Raw genomic sequence first — 17,837 nt, 5'->3', positions numbered from 1 at the left:
ATGACTCGGGCTCGGAAGTCTTCCTCGGCAAAAATCTATCACAGGACTTGGAGAATTTTCCTGTCCTGGTGTCGCTCTTCCGGCCATGCTCCTTGGCTTTTTTCCTTGCCGACCCTTCTGTCCTTTCTACAGTCCGGTCTGCAGCTAGGACTATCCCTCAATTCCCTCAAGGGACAAGTCTCGGCTCTGTCTGTGCTGTTCCAGCGGCGTCTCGCCCGCCTGGCTCAGGTCCGCACCTTCATGCAGGGTGCGTCTCACATTATTCCGCCTTACCGGCGGCCCTTGGATCCCTGGGACCTCAATCTGGTCCTCACGGCCTTGCAGAAACCCCCCTTTGAGCCTCTTAGGGAGGTTTCTTTGTCTCGTCTTTCACAGAAAGTGGTCTTTCTAGTGGCCATAACTTCCCTCAGGAGAGTCTCCGATTTGGCTGCGCTCTCTTCGGAGTCACCTTTTTTGTTTTTTCATCAAGACAAGGTGGTTCTCCGTCCGACTCCGGACTTTCTCCCTAAGGTGGTTTCTCCTTTCCACCTTAACCAGGACATTTCCCTGCCTTCCTTTTGTCCGGCTCCTGTTCATCGCTTCGAAAAAGCGTTGCATACTCTGGATCTGGTGCGGGCCCTCCGGATCTATGTGTCTCACACCGCTGTTCTTAGGCGGTGCACATCTCTCTTTGTGCTAACCACAGGTCGGCGTAAGGGCCTCTCGGCTTCTAAGCCGACCTTAGCTCGCTGGATTAGGTCGGCCATATCCGATGCCTACCAGTGTACTCGGGTGCCTCCCCCGCCGGGGATCAAGGCACACTCGACCAGAGCTGTCGGTGCCTCTTGGGCTTTCAGGCACCAGGCTTACGGCTCAGCAGGTCTGTCAGGCCGCCACTTGGACTAGCCTGCACACCTTTTCAAAGCACTACCAAGTGCATGCTCATGCTTCGGCAGATGCGAGCTTGGGCAGACGCATCCTTCAGGCGGCTGTCGCCCATTTGTGAAGTTAGGCTCCGCCTACTTCTCAGTTTTCTGTTTATTCCCACCCATGGACTGCTTTGAGACGTCTCAATGTCTGGGTCTCCCATAGGAACGATGAAGAAAAAGAGAATTTTGTTTACTTACCGTAAATTCTTTTTCTTATAGTTCCGTATTGGGAGACCCAGCACCCTCCCTGTTGCCTGTTGGCAGTTTCTTGTTCCGCGTGTTTTCACCGGCTGTTGTCGCAGACAGAGGCTCCGGTTGTTCCGGTTCTTGCTCTGTTTTTACTTATGGGTGGCTATTCTCCTTCAGCTTTTGCACTAAACTGGCTAGATCTGGTTAACCAGGGGGTGTATATGCTCAGAGGGAGGAGCTACACTTTTTAGTGTAGTACTTTGTGTGTCCTCCGGAGGCATAAGCTATACACCCAATGTCTGGGTCTCCCAATACGGAACTATAAGAAAAAGAATTTACGGTAAGTAAACAAAATTCTCTTTTTTGTAGTAAAATAAATAAATAAATTGCATTCAAAAAGGTTTTCTTTAGCGTTCCTTTGGGAGACCCAGACCATGGGTGTTTAGCTTCTACTTCCGGAGGACACACAAAGTACTACACTTAAAAGTGTAGCTCCTCCCTCTGAGCTTATACACCCCCTGATGAGCAGACTCAGCCAGTTTAGTGCTTTGTGTTCAGGAGGCATACATCCACACATGCATTCTCATATGATTATTCCTTTTGGAACGAGATTGAAGAGTGGGGTCCACGTCTGGACCCCCGGCATGTCCCTTCTCAACCCACTGTGTCGGCGGTGTTCTAAGGTTGATTCCTAGGCTGGAGCCTTACATGCCGTGCTCCTTCACCATCCCTCCTGGGCTCTGGCTTGAAGTGGGAGCCAGCACGGTCTCCATGCTTGGCAGGAGACCGGTCTCCATCCGCAGCCCTTCAGGACCCTGCTGGACCGGAGCACTCATCCCCAGGGACTTGGCCCTGCGTCTCAGCAAGCTAAGTACCTGAGACGTTCAGTTTTCGGGGTCCCTGTACTTTATTGTTGTGGGAGAGTGTGCTTATTGTGTTTTCTGACATTTCCGGCGGGTTCTCTAGCTGTCGCCTGAGAACCGCGCCGATGGTGCCTGCGCGTCGGCCGCGCCGCTTAAATTTAGGCCCCGGCTTCGCCGGAGGCCTAGTTTCTGTTTCACTGCCCTCGCATGTCACTCATGCAGAGGGACAGGCTTGGCTCCTCCCGGCGGCCGTTCTGTACAGGGGAGGGACACTCCCCACTGCAGTGTATGTCCCCTCCCCTGTAGGTCTCTATGGCCCTCCAGATCCCGCTCCTCAAGCAAGTCCCGCCCCCTCTCTTCGCTCCGGCGGCCATTTTCTCAGCGTTCTCTCTGCGATCAGTCATTGCAGCGCTGGTCTGCAGCTTCTCTGCTGAGGTGCTGTGCTTGGGGGTCCGGGCTTCGGGATCTGGAGGGCACACAACACCGCTTCCAGCTGTCTGGTAAGCCACAGCCGGTCTCTGGTTGTGGACCTCTGTATATACTCCCTGGGGTTCATTCTATTTGTAGAGGCTGTCCCCACTCCAGCAGCATGTCTCACACGAGGAGCAAGGCTCCAAAGCTGTATTCAGTATGCACTGCATGTAAGCTCCTGCTGCCTGAACCGAGCATCTTCCCACATTGTGATGCCTGCTCTAACCTGGCGATGCCTCAGCCTGGAGTCTCACCCCCAGTGGTCTCTCAGGCTGCTCCTGTGGCTGAACCCCCTTCTTGGGTAGAATCCTTTTCTAGGTCTATCTCCCAGTCTTTTGCTGAGTCCATGGGACTTCTGTCCAGGACTTTGCTGAACATGCATCAGCCCCCTTCACAGGGAGCCTCTGCTGCTAGGGCTCTCTCAGGACCGGAGCTCACAGAGCATTCATCATCTGGTCCCAGACCCCGTCCTCCTGAGAAGAGACGCAGGGTTCCCTCTCCTTCCTCGTCCCGCGGCTCTGATTCAGGAGCTGACTCGCAGGATAAGGAGGATGCCTTTACGGGGGGCTCGGAGGTTAACTCCATGTGCCCCATTGATCTGTCCGAAAGTGACTCGGAACTTAGTGACTTGATTGCTTCCATTAATTCTGTACTGGATCTCAATCCGCCAGTATCAGAGGAGCAACCCTCTCTGGCAGAAAAGCACCAGTTTACCTCGCCTAAGGCTACATGCGCACGCTGCTTTTTTTCCTGCTTTTTTGCTGCTTTTTTGGCTGCAGTTTTGTCAGCAGAACTTTCTGACATTTGACTTCCCAGCAAAGTCTATGAGAAGTCAGATTTGTCATGCGCACATTGCAGTTTTTGTCAGCGTTTTTTTTTTGTCAAAAGTTTGTGACAAAAAAAATGCAGCATGTTCATTCTTCCTGCGTTTTTGTCAACATTTGTCACCCATTGAAATCAATGAGGGCATCAAAAACGCAGGAAAAATGCATGCTAATCAAAAGTGGTGCATTTTACCTGCCTTTTACCTGCGTTTTTGGTACCAAAAACGCAGGTGATTTGTCAGGAAGTGAGGTCAGGCAAGTGGTCCGGTCCCGTCCTCCACGTGTTCCCCGAAGTACCACTGTCCCCAGCGTGCACGCACAGGGGAGATGATGTGGAGTACGGGGACTATTAGCAGCGGCGGCAGCGAGAGGGAAAAAAAATCAATGTTTTCAGCTGCTAACGTCCATCCCCCTCTCGCTGCCGCTGATAGCCCCGTCTTCCACGTGTTCCCCGAAGTACCGCTGTCCCCAGCGTGCACGCACAGGGGAGATGATGGACCCCTCTCGCTGCCACCGCCGCCACTGAAAGTCCCGTCCTCCACGCTCCTGTCAGCTCCACGCTCCTGTCAGCTCCACGCTCCTGTCAGCTCCACGCTCCTGTCAGCTCCACGCAGTAGCGCGATCAGCTGTGCTGTCACTGAGGTTACTCGCGGCCACTGCTGGATTCAGCGGTGGCCGCGGGTAACCTCGGTGACAGCTCAGCTGATCGCGCAGCTGTCTTCAATAGCTGCATGGAGGTGACCGGAGCGGCTGTGTCTGCTGCTTCTCCGGTCACCTCCATGCAGCAGAGCTGGATGCGACGCTGGAGCATCCTGGATTACGCCGGACATGGAGGGCTTTGTCGGGGTTAAGGCCTTAGAGAGTAAAGAGTGTGTTCTTTAACCACTCCAGTTTTCAGGCCGCTGTGACCAAGCCCAGGGCCTGTCCTGACAAACGCTTCCCAAAGCGTGGTTCTGATGACCGCTTTCCCTTTCCACCTGAGGTGGTCAAGGAGTGGGCTCATTCCCCAAAGGTAGACCCCCCGGTGTCTAGACTCTCAGCCCAGACCGTTGTGTTGGTGGCTGGCACCTCCCTTAAGGATTCCACTGACCGCCAGATTGACCTTCTGGCCAAATCCGTATATGAAGCGGCGGGGGCCTCGTTCTCCCCGACTTTTGCAGCAGTGTGGGCTCTCAAAGCCATCTCTGCTTCTCTGGAGGAGATGCATTCCCTCGCCAGGGAATCTATGCCCGAAATGGTTGCCTTAACTTCCCAAGCTTCAGCTTTTTCATCCTATGCCATGGCTGCCATGCTGGAGGCTTCTCACCGCACTGCGGTGGCTTCGGCTAATTCCCTCGCTATCCGCAGGATCTTGTGGCTTCAAGAGTGGAAGGCAGATGCTTCTTCAAAGAAGTACCTTGCTGGGCTCCCTTTTGCTGGGTCCCGGCTGTTCGGTGAACAGCTGGATGAAATTATTAAGGAAGCTACTGGCGGGAAGAGTACTTCCATGCCACAAACCAAAACCAGGAAACATGTCCAGGGTAGGAATCAGTCAAGGTTTCGTTCCTTTCGTTCCTCCAACTGGTCGTCCTCTAAGCCCTCGGCCTCGTCCACTAACTCAGCCAAGGACCAGAAATCCAACTGGCGCCCAAAAGCGCGTCCACAGAAGATCGCAGGAGGTGCTGCCGCTAAGGCAGCCTCCTCATGACTATCTGTCCGCGCCAGCAACGTCCTTAGTCGGTGGCAGGCTCTCCCACTTTGGCGACGCGTGGTTTCAACAAGTCTCCGATCAGTGGGTGAGGGATATCCTCTCCCGCGGCTACAGGATAGAATTCTCTTCCAGCCCGCCAAACAGATTTTTTCTCTCAACTCCACCCTGCTCCAAGGCTGCCGCCTTCTCGCAGGCCGTGGCGTCCTTGCAGGCCAACGGAGTAATTGTACCGGTTCCCGCCCGGGAACTGTTCAGAGGTTTCCACTCAAATCTCTTCCTAGTCCCCAAAAAGGACGGTTCCTTCCGGCCCATCCTGGATCTCAAGCTTCTCAACAAGCATGTTCAGGTGTGGCACTTTCGCATGGAGTCTCTGCGATCAGTCATTGCTTCAATGACCCAAGGGGATTTCCTGGCATCCATCGACATCAGAGATGCCTATCTGCATGTGCCAATTGCAGTTTCACACCAGCGTTGGCTACGTTTTGCAATCTGAGAAGATCATTTCCAATTCGTGGCTCTCCCCTTCGGGTTGGCCACGGCCCCTCGGGTATTCACCAAGGTCATGGCAGCAGTGATTGCGGTCCTGCACCTACAGGGGTTGGCAGTGATTCCTTACCTGGACGACCTTCTAGTCAAGGCTTCATCCAGCGCGGACTGTCAGCGGAGTGTCTCGCTCACTCTCGCCACTCTAGCCCAATTCGCGTGGCTTATCAATCTTCCCAAATCCTCTCTGACTCCGACCCAGAGTCTCACGTACCTAGGGATGCAGTTCGAGACTTTGCCGGCACTTGTGAAGTTGCCCTTAGTCAAACAGCAGTCCCTCCAACTGGCGGTGCGCTCTCTGCTGAGGCCCCGCCGTTATTCCCTCAGGCGCCTGATGCAGGTGCTGGGTCAAATGGTGGCGTCAATGGACGCTGTTCCCTTTGCACAGTTCCATCTGCGTCCCCTGCAGCTGGACATTCTCCGCTGTTGGGACAAGCGGCCTTCCTCCTTGCACAGGTTAGTGGCTCTGTCGCCACAGACCAGGAGCTCTCTTCAGTGGTGGCTTCGGCCCCTCTCTCTGTCCCAGGGGCGCTCCTTCCTGGCCCCGTCCTGGGTGATCCTCACCACTGATGCCAGTCTATCCGACTGGGGAGCGGTATGTCTCCACCACAGAGTGCAGGGCACTTGGACTCCGTCCGAGTCAGCCCTTTCGATCAATGTGCTGGAAACCAGAGCCGTGCTTCTGGCTCTCCTAGCTTTTCACCACCTGTTGGCGGGCAGGAACATCCGAGTCCAGTCAGACAACGCGACAGCGGTTGCCTACATCAATCACCAAGGCGGGACACGCAGCCGCCTGGCAATGTTGGAGGTACAACGCATCCTTCAATGGACGGAGGACTCCAAGTCCACCATATCCGCAGTCCACATCCCAGGCGTGGAAAACTGGGAGGCAGATTACCTCAGCCGGCAAACCATGGACAGTGGCGAGTGGTCCCTGCACCCGGCAGTGTTTCAGTCAATCTGCCGCAAATGGGGCACTCCGGACGTGGACCTAATGGCATCCCGTCACAACAACAAAGTTCCTGTTTACGTGGCTCGCTCCCACGATCCTCAGGCATTCGCCGCGGACGCTCTGGTTCAAGACTGGTCCCAGTTTCGTCTGTCCTACGTGTTTCCCCATCTAGCTCTCTTGCCCAGAGTCCTGCGCAAGATCAGAATGGAGGGCCGTCGAGTCATCCTCATTGCTCCGGACTGGCCCAGGCGAGCTTGGTACCCAGACCTGCTCCATCTGTCCGTAGAGGTGCCGTGGCATCTCCCGGACCGTCCAGACCTTCTCTCACAAGGTCCGTTTTTCCGCCTGAATTCTGCCGCTCTCAAATTGACGGCGTGGCTCTTGAGTCCTGGATCTTGACGGCTTCTGGTATTCCTCCGGAAGTCATCTCCACTATGACTCGGGCCCGTAAGTCTTCCTTCGCCAAGATCTATCACAGGACTTGGAAAATTTTCCTGTCCTGGTGTCGCTCTTCCGGCCATCCTCCTTGGCCATTTTCCTTGCCGACCCTTCTGTCCTTTCTACAGTCCGGTCTGCAGCTGGGACTGTCCCTCAACTCTGTCAAGGGACAAATCTCAGCTCTGTCAGTGCTGTTCCAGCGGCGTCTCGCCTGGATGGCTCAGGTCCGCACCTTCATGCAGGGCGTGTCTCACATCATTCCGCCTTACCGGTGGCCCTTCGATCCCTGGGACCTTAATTTGGTTCTCATGGTTTTGCAGAAACCCCCCCTTTGAGCCTCTTATGGAGGTTTCTTTGTTTCGTCTTTCACAGAAAGTGGCTTTTCTGGTGGCCATAACTTCCCTCAGGAGAGTCTCCGATTTGGCTGCGCTCTCTTCGGAGTCACCTTTTTTGGTTTTCCATCAAGACAAGGTGGTTCTCCGTCCGACTCCGGACTTTCTTCCTAAGGTGGTCTCTCCCTTCCACCTTAACCAGGACATTACTTTACCTTCCTTCTGTCCGGCCCCTGTTCATCGCTTTGAAAAAGCGCTGCATAATCTGGATTTGGTGCGTGCTCTCCGGATCTATCTGTCTCGCACCGCTGCTCTTAGGCGGTGCACTTCTCTCTTTGTGCTAACCACAGGTTGGCGCAAGTGCCTCTCTGCGTCTAAGCCGACCTTAGCCAGTTGGATTAGGTCGACCATTTCGGACGCCTACCAGTGTTCTCAGGTGCCTCCCCCGCCGGGGATCAAGGCACACTCGACCAGAGCTGTCGGTGCCTCTTGGGCTTTCAGGCACCAGGCTACGGCTCAACAAGTCTGTCAGGCTGCCACTTGGACTAGCCTGCATACCTTTTCAAAGCACTACCAAGTGCATGCTCATGCTTCGGCGGATGCGAGCTTGGGCAGACTCATCCTTCAGGCGGCTGTCGCCCATTTGTGAAGTTAGGTTCTGCCTACTTCTTAGTTTTTCTGTTTATTTCCCACCCAGGGACAGCTTTGAGACATCCCATGGTCTGGGTCTCCCAAAGGAACGATAAAGAAAAAGAGAATTTTGTTTGCTTACCGTAAATTCTTTTTCTTATAGTTCCGTATTGGGAGACCCAGCTCCCTCCCTGTTGCCTGTTGGCAGTTTCTTGTTTCGCATGTTTTCACCGGCTGTTGTCGTGGACAGAGTCTCCGGTTGTTCCGGTTCTTGCTCTGTTTTACTTGTGGGTGGCTATTCTCCTTCAGCTTTTGCACTAAACTGGCTCAGTCTGCTCATCAGGGGGTGTATAAGCTCAGAGGGAGGAGCTACACTTTTTAAGTGTAGTACTTTGTGTGTCCTCCGGAGGCAGAAGCTAAACGCCCATGGTCTGGGTCTCCCAATACGGAACTATAAGAAAAAGAATTTACGTAAAGTAAACAAAATTCTCTTTTTTGGTGTAGATTGTGTCCATTTGTCTACAATCCATGTTTAAAATTTAATTTCCACCAAAGTGATGGCAAAAACCGCAGCGGTTTATTTATTCTTTTTCTGCTCTCTCATTGCTTTCTTGTCGCTAAAAAAAATTGGTAAAATGTCTTTTTTTTTTTTTTTTAAAAAAAAAAAATCCTCAAGCTCCCTTGATCCTGACGTTTTTTTTTTTCTTTCTGTATTTAGTCTGCATCGCTCCATTGCTGAGATATTTGCATTTGTTCCTTTTGGAGTGCAGTATGTGAAATCTCTGCTTGCAGTGCAACTGACAGTTTCTTCAGACGCTTTTCTGTGGGTGTGCGCTTACACTCCTCTCTTACAGACACTGCCAATCACAGCTTATCAGCGTCTGAGACTTAGAAATTAGCTGCTGAGAATGAGACTCCGAAGAAACATCCAGTTGCACTGGAAGCAGAGATTTCACATACTGCGCTCCGGAAGGAATAAATGTGAATATCTCTTCAATGGAGCGACGCAGAGTAAAACGGAAAAAAGATTCAAAATCATAGGCGTTCAGGGATTCTTTTACTTCTTTTTTTTTTTTTTTTTTTTTCCAGGATGTTTATATCAATGCCTTCTTGCTCAACTCTTTGTATGTTAATTGCTCTTTATTATTTCTACCAATCCAGATTATTTTTTCTCTTTATTCTGCATTGATTGTTTTCCTATAATGAATGCTCTCCTCTTATCCCAGGACAAAATAATCTAACATGCTAATGCATAAAGGTCTCTGGGACACTATGGCTGGCATCAGACTTTGGTGCTATGCTAATGCTGTGATACTTTTGTCACTTGGACAGACAGGATATGCATTAGACATTAGTGGTTAACTTCAGGCTGCCATGTGTTACCCACTAGACTAATGAATGGCAGGAGAAGCTTCAGCTGCTGCTCCACCTCTTCCTGTAAAGAGTATATTGCTGTGTCTCCTCTAAATATAATGTCCATGTATATACTGTATTGTCCTCCTGTAATCTGTCACTTTTGCATATGAACATAATAGCAGTATAAGTAACTGATGGCGGTATTAATACAGAATAATTTCATACTTTATTTCCTTTTTTGGAGTAAGTTGCTGGTAAGTTTTATTTTTGCAGTATAACTCGCCTACACCTTCTTTACGACTGCGGCGCCCAGATATCGCCCCCCTCAACAATAATTCTATATAATCCTCTCCCTATTTTCTTCTCTGCAGACTGCTCCCAACAGATGATAATTGCAGCCTGTGGGCCGTTCACCACATCGGACACCATCACTTATGATGCCCTAAAGGATCTGGTGGATGTTATTAATAGAGACCGTCCAGATGTCTGTATTCTGGTGAGATCAAAGGACGGGCCACGGAGCTGGCAATTAAAATTAAATATAAACCCACCTGACTGTGACCTCTTGTTTTCTTTCTTTGCAGCTTGGACCCTTTTTGGATTCAAAGCATCAGCAGGTTGAGGTAAAAATCTTAGTTATGTATGATGTATTATGTACGTGTAGAATAAATTAATACATAGGGGGTTCTTAAAGAGGTTCTCCAAGAATGAGCTCAAATTGCGTTCCCTGGTATAATTCAGATTGCAACCTGTCCTAGTCACTTGTCGGCACTAGCTGCAGACTTAAGATGTACAGCTCCAAAGACCTGTGTTTCAACTCACAAGAACTGTATCACATGTACCCAAGAGCTGTATCAAATATACCTCAGTAAGCTGCCGGCTGTGATTTGTGAAGACCTATTTTAACCCATGTTGTAATTGACGAGGAGATAATCTTCTTTGCTCCCCCACCCTGGTTGTGCTCAGTAAAGAGCAGCTATATGTAATCACATATGGCAGCTTGATCGAGGTACATGTGATACAGCCCTTGTCAGTTGACACACAAGTCTTGGGAGCTATTTATCTTCAGTCTGCAGCCGCTACTGACACATGAATAGGACAAGCTGCAGTTTAAATTATTGACGTCATTTAATCTCATTCTTGTTGAAACATTTATTTTAATTTATTTTTTGTTCTTGCTCATCGGTTATCCTAGAATTTCGAAGTGGAAGCCTAATCGCTTCTTGTCTCCCCATTGGATTCCTCATAGGACGCTCCAGAGATTGGTATAGGAATAAAAAACTGCGCTGTCCTGATATCGCGGAATCATTCCAGCAGTCAGATGACTAGAACATCCAGTCTCCTGACCGCTGCAGCCAATCACAGGCTTCAGCTATTCCATGATATCCGGACAGCAGGGTCATAGCTTCTGATGCTGACGACTGGAGCGACGTCATGGGTATCCAGAGAGGTAACAGTTAGCGAATAGATCACATGTGCTAAATTATACATATCTATATCTATTATTAGTGTGATTTTTGTATCAATAACACAGTAGACTGTTTAGCTGGGTGCAAGTCACTGCTAAAAATAAGTCTTCAAAGATAGGTCATCCCCTTTAGAGAACCCATCCTGAAGATTTTCACCACTAATATCTATAGCAGCTGACACTTGTGAGGACTTGTCAGCTATAGCTCTGCAGAGTGGAAACAAAAAATAAGATTAAATGTGCCGACTTCACAGCTGAGAGATGGGCGGGAGGATGGGCGTGCATATCAAATGAGCGGGCCCTCGTGGTCACGGCAGGCTGCTACAGCCTGCTCGTGCCCCCGATGACCCGCTCCACAGCAGCACCCTCATTCCCTGCAGCCACAGTCAGACCATAAGACGCACCCCCCACTTACCCCCAACATCCCAACATTTGGGAGGGGGGGGGGGGTGCGTCTTATGGTCCGAAAGATACGGTGTGTGTATATTGTGTACTATATATATATATATATATATATATATATATATATATATATATATATATATATATGTATATATATATATATATATATATATATATGTATATATATGTATATATGTGTGTGTGTATATATATATATATATATATATATATATATATGTATATGTATATGTGTATATATATGTATATGTATGTATATATATATATATATGTATATATATATATATATATATGTATATATATATATATATATATATATGTATATATATATATATATGTGTGTGTGTATATGTGTATATATGTGTGTATATATATATATATATAATATTAATATTATAATATAATATAATACACACATACACATATACATATATATATGTATATTAATATATATATTAATATTATAATATAATACACACATACACATATACATATATATATATATATATGTGTATTATATTATATAAAATATATATATATATTAGTACACAATATACACACACCGTATTTTTCGGACTATAAGATGCACCGGACTATAAGACGCACTCTTGTTTTAGAGGAGGAAAAAATAGAAAACAAAAATTAAAGTAAAGGAATGTGGTCATGACACATTTTACTGCTGACAGTGTTACTGAGGTAATAATATCCCCAAATTCTGTCCTCATATCCTCCATTCTGGGTACCTTCCAGGTATATATGGCCCCCATCGTAGAATATGTATGTTCCCCATCATATGTGTGATCCTCCAATCTGGTGTGTGTGTGTGTGTGTGTATGATCCAACCCCATCCAGGTGTACAGTAATGCCTTTATATACTATATTATTTATTGCCTTACTTTCTTTGTCGCTCCTAATTGGGAGACCCAGACAATTGGGTGTATAGCTACTGCCTCCGGAGGCCACACAAAGTACTACACTTAAAAGTGTAAGGCCCCTCCCCTTCTGGCTATACACCCCCCCGTGGGATCACGGGCTCCTCAGTTTTATGCTTTGTGCGAAGGAGGCCAGACATCCACGCATAGCTCCACTGTTTAGTCAGCAGCAGCTGCTGACTATGTCGGATGGAAGAAAAGAGGGCCCATACGAGGGCCCCCAGCATGCTCCCTTCTCACCCCACTTTCTGTCGGCGGTGTTTGTTAAGGTTGAGGTACCCATTGCGGGTACGGAGGCTGGAGCCCACATGCTGATTCCTTCCCCATCCCCATTAGGGCTCTGGGTGAAGTGGGACTTTACCGGTCTCCGGGCACTGAGGCCGTGCTCCATCCACAGCCCCTGGAGGATCTGCTGGATACGGAGCGGAGTTTCCTCAGGGACAGGACCCTGCTCCATCAAGGTACTCCGTGTCCCCGTGCTTATCGCACGCACACTGCAGCATTGCTGGGTGTGTTAGTGCGCCGGGGTAAACAGCGCTGCTGCGCTTGTGCCGTTACTCACTACAGCTCTGCTGAGTGAGGTGACTTAGTACGATCGGCCGATCCGGCCGCGGGGGTCAGTTTTTACTGCGTCGCGGCTGGGATTTGTGGTGCGCCTGGGACTTCCGCGCTGGCCGTGCATATATGACGGCCGCGCTAGATTACTACAGTCCCCGGCTTTTGCGGCCTAGTTCGTATCGTTCCCGCCCCCAGACCTGCCAGTCAGGAGGAGGGCGGGACGCTGTACAGACCAGCAGCGCTAAGAGCTGGAGTCTGTTTTACATACTCCAGCCCTCACACTAGGCACAGTGGGACGCAGTTTCCCGCACTTTTGTTTGTGACGCCCACGGTCCGCCCCTCTTCACAGGACGCCGGCAGCCATTCCTGCCTGCACGCTGAGCTGCAGAGGGGAGACGGGGAGACTCAGACAAGGGATTCTACGACCTCACACCCGCTTTTCAGCGGGCGGTAAGCAGCCCTCAAGGGCTCTCCCCCACTTGTGCCATAGTGTACTTTGTATTTTGTGCTGGCAATACTTTGCACTGTACAGTCGCTGGTGATTTTCTGCTATATACCCTCCTTAGATTTCTCAAGGAGACAACAGCATGTCGTCCGCAAAAAGCAAAAGTGCCAAGGCACGGACTTTATATGCTGCTTGTACCGCATGTGGGGCTGCTCTACCGGCAGGTTCCACTGACCCCCATTGTGTGCAGTGCTCGGCCCCTGTGGCAATTGCTCAGCCGGGGCCGCTGCTAGAGGTGACCCAGGGAGAACCACCTGTGAATGCTGTCCAGGTGACAGGGACGGAGTTTGCAGCTTTTGCTGACAGATTGTCTATGACTATGTCTAAAATTCTTGAAACATTGCAGTCTAGACCAGTAACTCAGACCATGGGCACTGTTGATTCATTGCCACCTTGTCCCCCTCAGCTGGACCACTTCCTAGCTCCGGGGGTGTCACATGCACCCCAGGGTGACGGCTCTGACTCGGACGACAGTCCCAGACAACCTAAGCGGGCTCGCTATGAGCGACCCTCAACTTCATCACACTGGTCAGGGTCCCAGCGGGACGACTCTGTGTGATGAGGCGGATGTAACTGATCAGGAGTCTGATGCTGGGGCCGCTCTCAATCTAGATACCCCGGATGGTGACGCCATAGTGAATGATCTTATAGCGTCCATCAATAAGATGTTAGATATTTCTCCACCAGCTCCTCTTGCGGAGGAGGCAGCTTCACAGCAGGAGAAATTCCATTTCAGGTATCCCAAGCGTAAATTAAGCACTTTTCTGGACCACTCTGACTTTAGAGACGCAATCCAGAAACACCACGCTTATCCAGATAAGCGTTTTTCTAAACGGCTTAAAGATACACGCTATCCTTTTCCCCCTGACGTGGTCAAGGGCTGGACACAGTGTCCCAAGGTGGACCCTCCAATCTCCAGGCTTGCAGCCAGATCTCTAGTTGCAGTGGAAGATGGGGCGGCACTTAAAGATGCCACTGACAGACAGATGGAGCTCTGGTTAAAATCCATCTATGAAGCGATTGGAGCGTCGTTGGCGCCAGCATTCGCAGCCGTATGGGCACTCCAAGCTATTTCAGCTGGCCTTACACAGGTCGACACGGTCACACGTACATCTGCTCCGCAGGTGGCACCCTTGACCTCTCAAATGTCTGCATTCGCGTCTTACGCGATTAATGCTGTCCTAGACTCTACGAGCCGTACGGCGGTGGCGTCAGCCAACTCTGTGGTTTTACGCAGAGCCCTGTGGTTGAGAGAATGGAAGGCAGATTCTTCTTCCAAGAAGTGCTTAACCAGTTTGCCTTTTTCTCGTGACCGATTGTTTGGTGAGCGTTTGGATGAAATCATTAAACACTCCAAGGGTAAGGATTCATCCTTACCTCAGCCCAGACAAAACAAACCCCAACAGAGGAGGGGACAGTCTGGTTTTCGGTCCTTTCGAGGCTCAGGCAGGTCCCAATTCTACTCGTCCAAAAGGACTCAAAAGGATCAGAGGGGCTCAGATTCTTGGCGGACTCAATCACGCCCAAAAAAGCCAGCCGGAAGAACCGTTACCAAGACGGCTTCCTCATGACTCTCAGCCTCCTCTCTCCGCATCCTTGGTCGGTGGCAGGCTCTCCCGCTTTGGCGACATTTGGCTGTCACAGGTCAAAGACCGTTGGGTGAGAGACATTCTGTCTCACGGGTACAGGATAGAGTTCAGCTCTCGTCCTCCAACTCGCTTCTTCAGAACTTCCCCACCGCCCGACCGAGCCGATGCTCTGCTACAAGCGGTGTCCGCTCTAAAGGCGGAAGGAGTGGTGACTTCTGTTCCTCTTCAGGAACAAGGTCACGGTTTTTACTCCAATTTGTTTGTGGTGCCAAAGAAAGACGGGTCGTTCCGTCCCGTCCTGGATCTAAAGCTGCTCAACAAACACGTAAAAACCAGGAGGTTCCGGATGGAATCTCTCCGCTCCGTTATCGCCTCAATGTCTCAAGGAGATTTCCTAGCATCAATAGACATCAAGGATGCTTATCTCCACGTGCCAATTGCGCCAGAGCATCAGCGTTTTCTACGCTTCGTTATAGGAAGCGAACACCTGCAGTTCGTAGCTCTACCTTTCGGGCTGGCGACAGCCCCTCGGGTCTTCACCAAGGTCATGGCAGCAGTAGTAGCAGTCCTGCACTCGCAAGGTCACTCCGTGATCCCGTATTTGGACGATCTACTTATCAAGGCACCCTCTCAAGAGGCATGCCAACACAGCCTGAACGTGGCACTGAAGACTCTCCAGAGTTTCGGGTGGATTATCAACTTTGCAAAGTCAAATCTAACCCCGACCCAATCACTAACATATCTTGGCATGGAGTTTCATACTCTCTCAGCGATAGTGAAACTTCCACTGGACAAACAGTGCTCGCTACAGATAGGGGTGCAATCTCTCCTTCAGGGCCAGTCGCACCCCTTGAGGCGCCTCATGCACTTCCTAGGGGAGATGGTAGCAGCAATGGAAGCAGTTCCTTTTGCGCAGTTTCATCTGCGTCCACTACAATGGGACATTCTCCGCCAATGGGACGGGAAGTCGACGTCCCTCGACAGGGAGGTCTCCCTCTCTCAGGCAGCCAAGGAATCTCTCCGGTGGTGGCTTCTTCCTACCTCATTGTCAAAAGGAAAGTCGTTCCTACCCCCATCCTGGGCGGTGGTCACGACAGATGCGAGTCTATCAGGGTGGGGAGCAGTGTTTCTCCACCACAGGGCTCAAGGTACGTGGACTCGGAAAGAGTCCACCCTTCAGATCAATGTTCTGGAGATCAGAGCAGTCTATCTTGCCCTACAAGCCTTCCAACAGTGGCTGGAAGGCAAGCAGATCCGAATTCAGTCGGACAACTCCACAGCGGTGGCATACATCAACCACCAAGGGGGAACACGCAGTCGGCAAGCCTTCCAGGAAGTCCGGCGGATTCTGACGTGGGTGGAAGACACGGCATCCACCATATCCGCAGTTCACATCCCAGGCGTAGAAAACTGGGAAGCAGACTTTCTCAGTCGCCAGGGCATGGACGCAGGGGAATGGTCTCTTCACCCGGACGTGTTTCAGGAGATCTGTCGCCGCTGGGGGATGCCGGACGTCGACCTGATGGCGTCACGGCACAACAACAAGGTCCCGGTTTTCATGGCACGGTCTCACGATCACCGAGCTCTGGCGGCAGACGCCTTAGTTCAAGATTGGTCGCAGTTCCGGCTACCGTATGTGTTCCCACCTCTGGCATTGTTGCCCAGAGTGCTCCGCAAAATCAGGTCCGACTGCCGCCGCGCCATTCTCGTCGCTCCAGACTGGCCAAGGAGGTCGTGGTACCCGGATCTGTGGCACCTCACGGTAGGCCATCCGTGGGCACTACCAGACCGTCCAGACTTGCTGTCTCAAGGGCCGTTTTTCCATCTGAATTCTGCGGCCCTGAACCTGACTGTGTGGCCATTGAGTCCTGGATCCTAGCGGCCTCAGGTTTATCTCATGAAGTGGTTGCCACCATGAGACAGGCTAGGAAGCCATCCTCCGCCAAGATCTACCACCGGACGTGGAGGATATTCCTATCTTGGTGCTCTGCTCAGGGAGTTTCTCCCTGGCCTTTTGCATTGCCTACTTTTCTTTCCTTCCTGCAGTCTAGGTTGGAAAAAGGTTTGTCGCTTGGCTCCCTTAAGGGTCAAGTCTCCGCGCTATCCGTATTTTTTCAGAAACGCCTGGCGCGATTTCCTCAGGTACGCACGTTCCTGCAAGGGGTTTGTCATATCGTCCCTCCTTACAAGCGGCCGTTGGAGCCCTGGGACCTGAACAAGGTTCTAATTGCTCTCCAAAAGCCGCCTTTCGAGCCTATGAAGGAGGTTTCCCTTTCTCGTCTTTCACAGAAAGTGGCCTTTCTAGTGGCGGTCACGTCTCTTCGGAGAGTGTCCGAGCTGGCGGCGTTATCTTGCAGATCTCCATTCCTGGTGTTTCACCAGGACAAGGTAGTTCTGCGTCCAATTCCAGAATTTCTTCCCAAGGTGGTATCTTCCTTTCATCTCAATCAAGATATCACTTTACCGTCTTTGTGTCCGCATCCAGTTCACCAATTTGAAAAAGGTTTGCATTTATTGGATCTGGTGAGAGCACTCAGGATCTACATTTCCCGCACGGCGCCTCTGCGCCGCTCGGATGCACTCTTTGTCCTTGTCGCTGGTCAGCGTAAAGGGTCGCAAGCTTCCAAATCCACCCTTGCGCGTTGGATCAAGGAACCAATTCTTCACACCTACCGTTCTGCTGGGCTTCCGATTCCATCAGGACTGAAGGCCCATTCTACCAGAGCCGTGGGTGCGTCCTGGGCATTACGGCACCAGGCTACGGCTCAGCAGGTGTGCCAGGCGGCTACCTGGTCGAGTCTGCACACTTTTACCAAGCATTATCAGGTGCATACCTACGCTTCGGCGGATGCCGGCCTAGGTAGACAAGTCCTTCAGGCGGCGGTGGCTCACCTGTAGGAAAGGGCTGTTTGACGGCCCTATCACGAGGTATTCTTGTACCCACCCAGGGACTGCTTTTGGACGTCCCAATTGTCTGGGTCTCCCAATTAGGAGCGACAAAGAAGAAGGGAATTTTGTTTACTTACCGTAAATTCCTTTTCTTCTAGCTCCAATTGGGAGACCCAGCACCCGCCCTGTTTTTCTTAGGAAATTTGTTTTTTTCGGGTGCACATGTTGTTCATGTTGAACAGTTCAGTTCTCCGAGGTTGTTTCTCTGGTTGAATTTGTA

At 50.7% G+C, this 17,837-nt stretch overlaps 1 protein-coding gene across 2 annotated transcripts in view; it reads left to right on the top strand.

Annotated features, from left to right (window-relative positions):
* POLA2 (DNA polymerase alpha 2, accessory subunit) overlaps window positions 1-17,837 on the top strand; it is a 180,176-nt gene that overhangs the window by 95,319 nt on the left and 67,020 nt on the right. For both annotated transcript variants that reach the window (XM_075326171.1, XM_075326172.1), the window contains exons 12-13: window positions 9,568-9,692; window positions 9,781-9,819. In XM_075326171.1, coding sequence (XP_075182286.1) covers window positions 9,568-9,692; window positions 9,781-9,819 — 164 coding nt within the window. The remainder of the gene's footprint in view (window positions 1-9,567; window positions 9,693-9,780; window positions 9,820-17,837) is intronic.

The sequence above is a fragment of the Anomaloglossus baeobatrachus genome, chromosome 10 (genome assembly GCF_048569485.1).
Source record: "Anomaloglossus baeobatrachus isolate aAnoBae1 chromosome 10, aAnoBae1.hap1, whole genome shotgun sequence".
NCBI lineage: Eukaryota > Metazoa > Chordata > Amphibia > Anura > Aromobatidae > Anomaloglossus > Anomaloglossus baeobatrachus.
Note: the sequence above shows the minus strand (reverse complement) of the source record. Positions and strands in the feature narration are given on the sequence as shown.